Source organism: Procambarus clarkii, chromosome 13 (genome assembly GCF_040958095.1).
Source record: "Procambarus clarkii isolate CNS0578487 chromosome 13, FALCON_Pclarkii_2.0, whole genome shotgun sequence".
In the NCBI taxonomy this organism is placed as follows: domain Eukaryota; kingdom Metazoa; phylum Arthropoda; class Malacostraca; order Decapoda; family Cambaridae; genus Procambarus; species Procambarus clarkii.
Window position 1 is genome coordinate 3,809,810 of NC_091162.1, and position 12,493 is coordinate 3,822,302.

Genomic DNA, 12,493 nt, shown 5'->3' on the forward strand with positions numbered 1-12,493 from the left:
AAACACCTTGCACCAATTCTATGCCTTAAACCCTAAAACATCTGCACTACAACTCCCTAACTATTAAAGAAACTAAAAGAAATACCTTGTAACAATGCCTTAAACCAAAGAGAAAAACAAAGCAACTTACGCTAGCACAAACTTTTTAGCCACAGGCGCTCCAGACGCTTCTTCTGATGCCCTCCGTTTCACTCCTGATGTGACTGGTGGAACCGGTGGGGAGAGAGGAGTGCTAGTGCTGCTGCTGATATTGATGCTGCTAATGTTACTGCTGATGTTACCGACGTTACTGATGCTGCTGCTGCTGCTGCTGGGAATGGTGGTCACATTGCTGCTTGTGCTGCTGCTGCTGCTGCTACTACTGTTTGTTGTGCTGCTGTTGGTCCAACCATGAAGAAAAAGTTATTCAATAAATGAATTTTGGTTTTCATTTTAAATATTGCTTCAAATACAGGATGTAATTAAGCAATTTATTAAACATGTATAAGCACCTCTTCAATTGCAATGTGTAAGGTTTAAAAATGCAATTTGTCAAGAAAATTGTAAAACACTAAAGCACTGTATAGCTTGAAATGCATCTTTCCAAGCAGTTTATCACTATCTTTCCAAGCCAGGGCTTGGGTCCATGCAGGTCACCATTCACATGCCAGTTGACTTTTAACTGACATGACGAGACACTTTTCAAATAGTCTTGCCAAGTTGTTCAGGTGTGGGGAAAACTACCAGCAATCATACAAAACAGCAGAATAATAAACTCAACACATCCAACGAGCAATAATTGGAAATGCAAGGAATGCTAATTATCATTCACCTATTTACCATTTCACCTAGTCTCTACCTGCCTACCACAAAGTGGCAGTCAGGTCGCCAGTATTGAGTTGGAGGAGTCAACAGCCCTCACTTAAAGTTCACAACACCCAAACATACCAAGGAACACTATGACTGGAAGAGCAAGGGTCCTGTGCAACCGAGGGACAGCTCAGAAATGAGAGTTTATATCCTCTCGATGCCTAATTTCTCAGTAAGGTCCCCAGCTAACTTTCTGATGGAGGTCACGACCCAATGGTGGAGACCCGAAAGTAAAACAGAAAAGAAGGGTAGCTTAGCCAAGCAGAATATCAGAGCCAGAAAAGGCTGCAGGGAAGATATGAGCCAGTCCAAAAGTCTAGGCAAAAACCACTGCAGCCTAAGGTCTATACAGAAGGTAGACCAAGACACTTACTTGGCACAGAACACAAATAATTGGAAAAAGCCGGCACTGAATGTAATGAAATACTGTATCTATTTCTGGTAGAGTTCTGGTGGTTTCCTGAAGATATCTCATTGCAGCTGCAGCATCTAATTGGTTACATCAATTGCAGTTGAGTTTGGCCTATCAGGAACCAGAGCCAGCACTTGGTGCCCCTCATAAAGATGCAGAGAGCAACAGACAATCTGCCACGTCATTGGGAAAAAGCATCCAGAAAGATGGATGCCATCTTGCCGGCCAACTGGACGGCTTCGCAGAAAAAGCCTCAAAATCACCAAACAAAAAACTAGCTCGAAGCAGCACCAATAGCTGGAACTAGGCAGCCCAAGCCTAGTTGCTCCCCTGATCAGAGCTGATCAAGGGAGCCCACAGCCGGTTTCCCTGATCAGTTCTGGAGCCGATGAACAACCACCGACATACCTGGGACGGAGAGGAATTAGGGGGCCACGGTGGCTGCCAAGAAGCATTTAATTATATTCAATGCTGGGTTTCAGTGGGAGCTCCCCAGATGACTCCCTGCAGCTAACTACAGTGGTACCTTTGTTTACGATTGTAATCCATTCCCAGAGACACATCGTCAACCAAAACAAATTTTCCCATAAGAAATAAATTTAATTAATTCGTTCCACACTCCCAAAAATATTAACTTAAAAACACATTTTATACAGAACACTACCTATATTTTCTTACACAATATAATCAGGTGTAAATATAAACCATAAATACATTGAGTGAACATTTAACTGCACTTTACCTTTACTTATGACTCTTGTTGGTAGATGGGAGACGGCGAGGAGGGAGGGAGGAGCGGTGTTGGTGTATAGGGAGGGTGAGGAGGAGGTGGGAGACAGTCCCGTGCTTGCCTGGTGGATAGAGCGCAGGCCTCGTAATTCTGTGGCGCGGGTTCGATTCCCGCATGAGGCAGAAACAAATGGGCAAAGTTTCTTTCACCCTGAATGCCCCTGTTACCTAGCAGTAAATAGGTACCTGGGAGTTAGTCAGCTGTCACGGGCTGCTTCCTGGGGGTGGAGGCCTGGTCGAGGACCGGGCCGCGGGGACACTAAAGCCCCGAAATCATCTCAAGATCTCAAGATAACCTTGAATAAAACAATTTCATATCTGCATCATTGGTTCAGTATTTCCTTACAAAAAATTTCACTGCCTCTGTTTTGTGGCAGCCAGTCAGAACCAGTCACTTAGTCACAAGTCAGTCAAGCATTCACAGTCAAGATCAGTCACAAGGCAGTCAAGCACTCACAGTCAAGAAGCCTGAATTAATACTGTCCAGATGTGGCTGAGAGGGTACAGAAGGGGAAAGGGGGTCCAGTGGTGGGATGGGGGTAGCAGGGAGGGTCCAGTGGTGGGATGGAGGTAGCAGGGAGGGTCCAGTGGTGGGATGGGGGTAGTGGGGAGGGTCCAGTGGGAGGATGGGGGTTAGCAGGGAGGGTCCAGTGGTGGGATGGGGGTAGCAGGGAGGGTCCAGTGGGAGGATGGGGGTTAGCAGGGAGGGTCCAGTGGTGGGATGGGGGTAGCAGGGAGGGTCCAGTGGTGGGATGGGGGTAGTGGGGAGGGTCCAGTGGGAGAATGGGGGTTAGCAGGGAGGGTCCAGTGGTGGGATGGGGGTAGCAGGGAGGGTCCAGTGGTGGGATGGGGGTAGCAGGGAGGGTCCAGTGGGAGGATGGGGGTAGCAGGGAGGGTCCAGTGGGAGGATGGGGGTAGCAGGGAGGGTCCAGTGGGAGGATGGGGGTAGCAGGGAGGGTCCAGTGGTGGGATGGGGGTAGCAGGGAGGGTCCAGTGGGAGGATGGGGGTAGCAGGGAGGGTCCAGTGGGAGGATGGGGGTAGCAGGGAGGGTCCAGTGGGAGGATGGGGGTAGCAGGGAGGGTCCAGTGGTGGGATGGGGGTAGCAGGGAGGGTCCAGTGGGAGGATGGGGGTAGAAGGGAGGGTCCAGTGGGAGGATGGGGGTAGCAGGGAGGGTCCAGTGGTGGGATGGGGGTAGCAGGGAGGGTCCAGTGGTGGGATGGGGGTAGCAGGGAGGGTTCAGTGGTGGGATGGGGTAGCAGGGAGGGTCCAGTAGTGGGATGGGGGTAGCAGGGAGGGTCCAGTGGTGGCATGGGGGTAGCAGGGAGGGTCCAGTAGTGGGATGGGGGTAGCAGGGAGGGTTCAGTGGTGGGATGGGGGTAGCAGGGAGGGTTCAGTAGTGGGATGGGGGTAGCAGGGAGGGTTCAGTGGTGGGATGGGGGTAGCAGGGAGGGTTCAGTGGTGGGATGGGGGTAGCAGGGAGGGTCCAGTAGTGGGATGGGGGTAGCAGGGAGGGTTCAGTGGTGGGATGGGGGTAGCAGGGAGGGTTCAGTGGTGGGATGGGGGTAGCAGGGAGGGTCCAGTAGTGGGATGGGGGTAGCAGGGAGGGTCCAGTGGGAGGATGGGGGTAGTGGGGAGGTTATCTTGAGATGATTTCGGGGCTTTAGTATCCCCGCGGCCCGGTCCTCGACCAGCCCTCCACCCCCAGGAAGCAGCCCGTAACAGCTGACTAACACCCAGGTACCTAATTTACTGCTAGGTAACAGGGGCATTCAGGGTGAAAGAAACTTTGCCCATTTGTTTCTGCCTCGTGCGGGAATCGAACCCGCGCCACAGAATTACGAATCCTGCGCGCTATCCACCAGGCTACGAGGCCCCTGGGAGGGTAGCAGGAAGGGTCCAGTGGGAGGATGGGGGTAGTGGGGAGGGTCCAGTGGGAGGATGGGGGTAGCAGGGAGGGTCCAGTGGGAGGATGGGGGTAGCAGGGGGGGTCCAGTGAGAGGATGGGGGTAGCAGGGAGGGTCCAGTGGGAGGATGGGGGTAGTGGGGAGGGTCCAGTGGTGGGATGGGGGTAGCAGGAAGGGTCCAGTGGGAGGATGGGGGTAGCAGGGAGGGTCCAGTGGAAGGATGGGGGTAGCAGGGAGGGTCCAGTGGGAGGATGGGGGTAGCAGGGAGGGTCCAGTGGGAGGATGGGGTAGCAGGGAGGGTCCAGTGGGAGGATGGGGGTAGCAGGGAGGGTCCAGTGGGAGGATGGGGGTAGCAGGGAGGGTCCAGTGGGAGGATGGGGGTAGCAGGGAGGGTCCAGTGGGAGGATGGGGGTAGCAGGGAGGGTCCAGTGGTGGGATGGGGGTAGCAGGAAGGGTCCAGTGGGAGGATGGGGGTAGCAGGGAGGGTCCAGTGGTGGGATGGGGGTAGCAGGAAGGGTCCAGTGGGAGGATGGGGGTAGCAGGAAGGGTCCAGTGGGAGGATGGGGGTTAGCAGGGAGGGTCCAGTGGGAGGATAGGGGTAGCAGGGAGGGTCCAGTGGTGGGATGGGGGTAGCAGGAACGGTCCAGTGGGAGGATAGGGGTAGCAGGAAGGGTCCAGTGGGAGGATGGGGGTAGCAGGGAGGGTCCAGTGGGAGGATGGGGGTAGCAGGGAGGGTCCAGTGGTGGGATGGGGGTAGCAGGAAGGGTCCAGTGGGAGGATGGGGGTAGCAGGAAGGGTCCAGTGGGAGGATGGGGGTAGCAGGAAGGGTCCAGTGGGAGGATGGGGGTAGCAGGGAGGGTCCAGTGGGAGGATGGGGGTAGTGGGGAGGGTCCAGTAGTGGGATGGGGGTAGCAGGGAGGGTCCAGTGGGAGGATGGGGGTAGCAGGGTGGGTCCAGTAGTGGGATGGGGGTAGCAGGGAGGGTCCAGTGGGAGGATGGGGGTAGCAGGGAGGGTCCAGTGGGAGGATGGGGGTAGCAGGGAGGGCCCAGAGGTGGGATGGGGGTAGCAGGGAGGGTCCAGTGGGAGGATGGGGGTAGTGGGGAGGGTCCAGTGGGAGGATGGGGGTAGCAGGGAGGGTCCAGTGGGAGGATGGGGGTAGCAGGGAGGGTCCAGTAGTGGGATGGGGGTAGCAGGGAGGGTCCAGTGGGAGGATGGGGGTAGTGGGGAGGGTCCAGTGGGAGGATGGGGGTAGCAGGGAGGGTCCAGTGGGAGGATGTGGGTAGCAGGGAGGGTCCAGTGGGAGGATGGGGGTAGTGGGGAGGGTCCAGTGGGAGGATGGGGGTAGCAGGGAGGGTCCAGTGGGAGGATGGGGGTAGCAGGGAGGGTCCAGTTGTGGGATGGGGGTAGCAGGGAGGGCCCAGTGGTGGGATGGGGGTAGCAGGGAGGGTCCAGTGGGAGGATGGGGGTAGTGGGGAGGGTCCAGTGGGAGGATGGGGGTAGCAGGGAGGGTCCAGTGGGAGGATGGGGGTAGCAGGGAGGGTCCAGTTGTGGGATGGGGGTAGCAGGGAGGGCCCAGTGGTGGGATGGGGGTAGCAGGGAGGGTCCAGTGGGAGGATGGGGGTAGTGGGGAGGGTCCAGTGGGAGGATGGGGGTAGCAGGGAGGGTCCAGTGGGAGGATGGGGGTAGCAGGGAGGGTCCAGTGGGAGGATGGGGGTAGCAGGGAGGGTCCAGTAGTGGGATGAGGGTAGCAGGGAGGGTCCAGTGGGAGGATGGGGGTAGTGGGGAGGGTCCAAGCCAACGGGGTGGCGGGACCGAGTGTCCCCGAGCGCCTCATCAGGCAGTGCCCATAATATGCTCAACTACTCAGGTCCTTCCCGGCTAGTGTATCTCGACTAATTTATTTTCAGTGCACCAAGGGGGGGTCATATTTTAGTGCAGTGCAGCAGTTAAAGAACCTTTTAAGTTCCCTATAGTATCCTCTCCTGAAATTAGGCTTTTCATTTGCTTCACTTTCCTCATTTTCTTCCAGATTATGACACACTGCATACTTTATTCCCAAAAGGACATTGTCAATTTTGCCCAAGGGAGGAAGGTGGGAGCTGGTCGGCCGAGCGGACAGCACGCTGGACTTGTGATCCTGTGGTCCTGGGTTCGATCCCAGGCGCCGGCGAGAAACATTGGGCAGAGTTTCTTTCACCCTATGCCCCTGTTACCTAGCAGTAAAATAGGTACCTGGGTGTTAGTCAGCTGTCACGGGCTGCTTCCTGGGGGTGGAGGCCTGGTCGAGGACCGGGCCGCGGGGACACTAAAAAAAAAAAAGCCCCGAAATCATCTCAAGATAACCTCAAGAAGAAGGTACTGAATGTTAAAGACCTCTTCCTCTTTCCTGGCGATTATCAAATCCAGAATAGCAGGAGCATCCCCTTGCCTCATCCTCGTAGATTGTTTAATGAGTTGATATATGAATGTCTCCAGGATGAGGTTTATGAATGTATACTTCCAAAAGTCCTCTGTTCTTGCTTCATTAGGCTCCAAATTTATGGATTTCAAGTTGAAGTCACCAACTACAAGCCATCATTATCTATCTTTACCCACATTTGCTATGATCTCTCTAATGATTGTTATGAGGCCCTCTCATTTGTAGTCCACCTACTCCTTTTTCCATGCATTGCATGAAGAGGGACTGTAGGCATTTATGATTTATGAGCACTGTACACTTCACAGCATCTGACCAAAGATGGACACTTGATGAGCCAGTTGCTGCCAGTAAGTTGTGGTGTGAGGAAGGGGGAGTAGAGGGGGGTGGGGGGAGGAACAAGCAGTTGAACTACCAACTACAGTACTGTGTGTTTTGTTCTCTTGTTTTGTTTACATTACCTTCCAGTTGTCTGTTTTGTCTTACTCTATGTTTCTATTAGTTATTTTCTCAGTTAAGAGTGAACTAGAATCCAATACTCCCTGCAGCTCTGTGAGGGAAGGGGGGGGGGGAGGTGGACCAGGTTTCGGTGTCTGGTCTACGGAAGGTTTCTACTGACTTGGAAGGGCCTGGTGCAACTTCTTGTGTGTGGAACTATCCAAAGTGGCTAGTAACATGGAGCCACCAACAGAGGCCTCCCAGAAAATTAAATAAAACAAGTTTCAATGGTTAATCAAAAGCTGTTTAAAATCATGAAAATAAAATACTGTACTGTATTTTTTAAAACTTCAGGTAATATACAATTTGTCTCAGACTCTAGGACATGTAACAGCCTTGTCACAAAAGAAAAAAAAGGAGCAATGGAGGATAAATTAATAAAGAGGTAAAGATGTGCCGCCTTCAGTGACCGCAGCAGCCTACCTCTTAGGACCTCGTGTGTGCGGTGGAAAACTCTCAGCACAAGGAAGAGATGGAGCCTTAGCATTTAGAGTAATGCATTCAGATCTGGTGAAGGGAATGTGGCATTAGGAAGAAGCATATTTAGCTCATTTAGCCCATTTAGATGTAGTTCATAGTTAATATGGCAAAATAGTAAAGATGGCTTCAGGCCTCCATAGTATACACAGAGCTTCCAATCAAGAATTGTTAAATCATCTGATATGATTTAACAACAATTAGATGCTCTTTGCTTTCAATCCATACAAAAAATCTAAATTAGTAAAAACAATTTTAATTGCATTAATAACTGATAATGGCTCAGAGGTTACAGATGCATACATAAAATGTTTCTGGGAATATTAAAAATCAGCATTTCAAAGTACTGTACAACATACTATCTTAATATATACACTGCATTCAATGCTGAAAAATTACTTGGTTGCTCCATCAACTGAATATAAGACAAATGAAAAACATGAATATTTGTTATAACTTTTTCCCTTGGAAACACCAAATTTGAGTCAAACATCCCTAAAAGAGACAGTTTCTGTATCAGCTGATGATAACCCTCATCTCTTGGGCTGTGCTCCTCTTTATATGAAACAACGCCCTGCTGCACAAGAAATATTAACCCTCAAACCACGCATATCATATATAAATGATATTAGTGACAAAACCGAAACCGCGCACATCATTTATATATGATTTCGTGTCTAGCGCTATAATTTAAACTCCCCGCCTGGGATAGGGGCAGCTATAGTACAGCCACGACCGATAGTTGCCAGATGCCACCTAGAAAAAAAAACCAGGCCAACATTCTTGGGTGTTACAGTGTCAGTATTGAGCAAGCCACCAAGGCTGGCGCACGCAGCACGAGCTCACAGCACCGCTGTTCAGCTTGTGACCACAGCATCGCCTACAAATACCATAATATATATGATACTGCTATTATTTAGCAGTTATAGTATTACTGAAGCCCCCTGACTGTGATAAAACTGACCAGGATTCTGATAATAGCAGGATTGTGGTGATATTTAGCGCTGTGCTCCATGGAGGGAGGCGTAAGGCTGTGCGAGGGAGGGTTGTGGCATCGTCTTCTGACTGTGTGTGGCCACCATTTATTGACTGCACTCACCATACCAGCTTAGTGGTTCGATATGGTGAACACAAATGTAGATACTTATATATAACGTGTGTATAGAGTGTGATAACAGCGAGAGGAGTAGGTTGGGAGCCGCCATTTTGGTGAGGGAAGAGCGTCATCTGCACGTCTTGGCATGGTGTTTACTGATGGCCACTATGGTCTTTGGGCACCATACCAGCTTATTTGTTCAAGTATGGTGAATAAAACAGGTAGATACTTATATATAATATGTGTATATAGCGTAATAACACCACAAACAATATTGTTGAAGGACAAATATTAGTGCGTCTGGCCTTGAGGGCGGCCGCGGATCAGCTGACTGTGTGAGTAGCTACGTCTTTGTGGCCTTTACTCACCATACAAGCTTAGATGTACAGTTATGGTGAACAAAACATGTAAATACATATATATAACGTCTGTGTATAGTGAATAAATACAGAAACAGTATTGTAGGAGGTGAATGAGGGTGAGTGAGGTGGTGTTGAGGGAGGGAGTGGCAGTGAGTGGCTCGCTGGTGTTTGGCGGTCACTCCTCGTTGCTTTTTGACTCACAAGACCAACTTAGTAGTTCGTTATGGTGTACAAAACATGCAAATACTTATATATAACCTGTGTATATAGTGTAACAACAGCAAAACTATTTGTTTATTGTTTTATGAACATAATAATTGAATCACTAATATGCACACCATAATTTTGAGTACAGCGATGGTTCACACATTTTATAATATAAATATACCACAATTCACTGTATGGAATAATATTACTGCAAAAAAACTAAGAAAAAATCAATCAGAGACATTGAAACAATTAGGTAATAATATATTTGTGGCAACTGCCGTCTGACAGCTCGGGCGGAGTAGACCTCATCTGGCGAAGGCTCTGCCAACGCCCCTTTTTTGCCACACTTCCCTACCCTATTGCGGCTAAAATATGCCACCTACAATTTTTTTGTTATTTTTTCCGTGATCAGGGAACAAAAATGAACACTTCTATAAGACGAAAGAATTTTTTGGAATTTTTTTTTTGTTGCGCCTGTGGATGTGAATTCCTTTTGGGCCCCTAGCGGTTTGAGAGTTAAATCAAAATATTTTTATTCTAGTATTGTAAAAATAATAAAAATCATGGGGGAACAAAAATTGTGTGCTTACTTTAGGCTTGGTGAAACCAGGACATCTTCTGACGACATCACAATTCATAAGCATTCACAGAAATTTTCCCAGGGTGGTCACCCTGGGCCAGGTATGGAGCGGGGAAGGTGCCACAAAGATATTTTTACATATTATTTAAATATCTAATTTGTTTTCTATTTTTCTGGGGGGGGAGCCCCTATGGCTCCCCGGAGCTATCCATGGCTGACATGAATACCTAACTATTTTGCATCAGTCGATGTGGGTAAAGTTCTAGGCCTACCAGGGACCACGAGCCAGAACCTGGCCCCCTCACAGAGGCACGGGGAGCAATGGCCCATAGAATTGCACATGTGAGTTAGAACATTCTATATCTGCCATCGACTGGGACAGGCACCCAGAAAGGTAAGCGCCACAAAACAAACCCCTATTCTGGTTAACAACGAAAATTGACAAACGAGTGGACAAAACTCCCCAAGAAAAACGAACTAACAAGCATGACGTCACACGAGCCGTGCCGCATGTCTGCGCAGCTCCCCCTCCCCCCCCCTGGAGGGGGAGTCCCAGACCCCTGCGCCGGTGATCCCCGCCCCAGTTCCTCGGCTGATGGGATAGTGCATGGTCGTGTGGCTCCAGTTCCGGTCTTGTCTCAGTGCTGTGACTTGTCTTCAGTGCTGCTCTGACGGTGGTCGTGTGAGCTGGGAGTAATATTCTCAGGTACTCGGGGTGCATGTGCTTAGGGTCACCTTCCCTGAGTGCCCTGTAAGTACTGCCCTTGGGGCTTGGGGTTACCTTCCACAAGTCACCTTGGGTCTACCTCTGTTGGCTTTTCACTGCTTGGCGTTTGGCCGCCTCGAGTGTTTGGGGGTTTTCCTCCCTTGTTTACCTTGGGGTAAGTGGTAGTTATAGCACTGGTGGGATGCAGGGTACTGCGTAGTTAGTTTTCACCTATATTAGCGGCCGGCTCTGTTCCCTCTGGGTATGTTGTCCACTTGTGTGGTTTTTCTTTTATATTTGTTTTTGCCTGGTAGGGGTCTGTCTTGTGTCCCCCCCCCCCCCTCCTTATGTTAGGGTCGTTTGTGTGGTGGCACCCCCTGCTTCGCCGTCACGGGTGGACACGTTCCGTGGGTTCAGCTTTAGCAGTTTGCTTGGTAGTTTGGGATGCCGGTTAGCAGTACCCTGCCTGGGACAATCCTTAGCAGACCCAGTCTAGGGGCCCTGGGAAACCCCACGGGAGCTCTCGGGTCCGATAGTGGAGACCCTTGCGTCCCCTCTCGCTTTGTGCGAGTTGAGGGTTGCTCTGTCCCTTTGTCTCAGGGTGACTCTCCTTGTTTTTGCCTCCGTCATGCTGCCTGTTGGGTCGGTGAAACATTCGACCCTGAGTCCTGCGAGCTTCGTTGCTTGTTCGTGACTCAATTCACCCAGTCTGCTGATGTATTCCCTTGGGTGCAGGCAGCTTGCACGTTGCAGGGTAGGTAGGTTGCAACGCGCTCGGGTTGTCGTTTCCCCGGACGTCCCGAGGCTGCCCCGCTTTGTGTAGGGACTTGGGGGTTTTGGTCGCTTCAGCCTTGGTTCCGACCACGCCCCCTCGTTTTGTTCCCACCTCCTGCTTCCGGCCCCTAGGCGTCTGCAGGCTTCGGGGTCGGGGCAGGGTTAGAGGTTTCTGAGACTTGGGCGGTTTCAGGGGTTACCCCATCCAGGGTAGTTGCGTAGGCATTCGAGTCTGTTCCTCCGGCCGATGCTCCGGGGTCTGACCAGTGGGCCCTTCTTCTTCCAGCTCTCTCAGCTGCACCGGCTTTTTTTTGCGAGGCCGGGGCTTTGGAGGTCGACTCAGCCCCGGGGCCTGATGTAGAGGCTCCTGGGGTTGGGGAGGAGCGGCCTTGGGGGTCTTTGGGCTCCATTGGGCCCCGCCTGGATTTCCATCCTTCTGAGCGGGGCTTACTGTTGCGAGGTGTGGTTTTTTTCCCCCCCCTCTGCGTACGATTTGGACTTGGGTTCTGCTCCTCCCCGGGTTCGATTCCGTGTCCCTGTGGTTTCTTCGGTTCCGTCTTCCAGAGGTTTTCGGCTACCTGCATCTCTTCGTCTGCGGTGCGATTGGCCTTTGAGGCTTACCTCCTGTGTGACCCGGAGTTTGCCTCCATAATGGTTCCTTCCGTTCTGGTCCAGGATGCCGGATTGGGCTCCTTGTGGCCGGTTGGGCTACTTGGGCTGCTTGTGGCCGGTTGGGCTACTTGGGCTGCTTGTGGCCGGTTGGGCTACTTGGGCTGCTTGTGGCCGGTTGGGCTACTTGGGCTGCTTGTGGCCGGTTGGGCTACTTGGGCTGCTTGTGGCCGGTTGGGCTACTTGGGCTGCTTGTGGCCGGTTGGGCTACTTGGGCTGCTTGTGGCCGGTTGGGCTACTTGGGCTGCTTGTGGCCGGTTGGGCTGCTTGTGGCCGGTTAGGCTGCTTGTGGCCGGTTGGGCTGCTTGTGGCCGGTTGGGCTGCTTGTGGCCGGTTGGGCTGCTTGTGGCCGGTTGGGCTGCTTGTGGCCGGTTGGGCTGCTTGTGGCCGGTTGGGCTGCTTGAGGCCGGTTGGGCTGCTTGCGGCCGGTTGGGCTGCTTGCGGCCGGTTGGACTGCTTGCGGCCGGTTGGACTGCTTGCGGCCGGTTGGGCTGCTTGCGGCCGGTTAGGTTGCTTGCGGCCGGTTGGGTTGCTTGCGGCCGGTTCGGCTGCTTGCGGCCGGTTGGGCTGCTTGCGGCCGGTTGGGCTGCTTGCGGCCGCTTGGGCTACTTGTCGCCTTGTTGGGCTACTTTTCTTTCGAGTCCTGCACATGCGCCATGGGAGTTTGTTTTGGTTCCGGACGGGGTGTGCACGCACGTTGGTGTTCTGCGTCCATTTTATCTCGGGGGGGGGCTTTGCCTCTTGCTTT

The 12,493-nt window shown here is 52.1% G+C and overlaps 1 protein-coding gene across 2 annotated transcripts in view; it reads right to left on the reverse strand.

The window, feature by feature from the left end:
• LOC123751668 (mRNA (2'-O-methyladenosine-N(6)-)-methyltransferase) overlaps positions 1-12,493 on the reverse strand; it is a 159,441-nt gene that overhangs the window by 22,153 nt on the left and 124,795 nt on the right. Inside the window, exons 5-6 of one of the 2 annotated variants that reach the window (XM_069323553.1) lie at positions 7,295-7,378; positions 131-376 (exon numbers count right to left, since the gene is read on the reverse strand). In XM_069323553.1, the coding sequence (XP_069179654.1) occupies positions 131-376; positions 7,295-7,378 (330 nt within the window). The remainder of the gene's footprint in view (positions 1-130; positions 377-7,294; positions 7,379-12,493) is intronic. The other variant, XM_069323554.1, reaches the window with a different exon arrangement.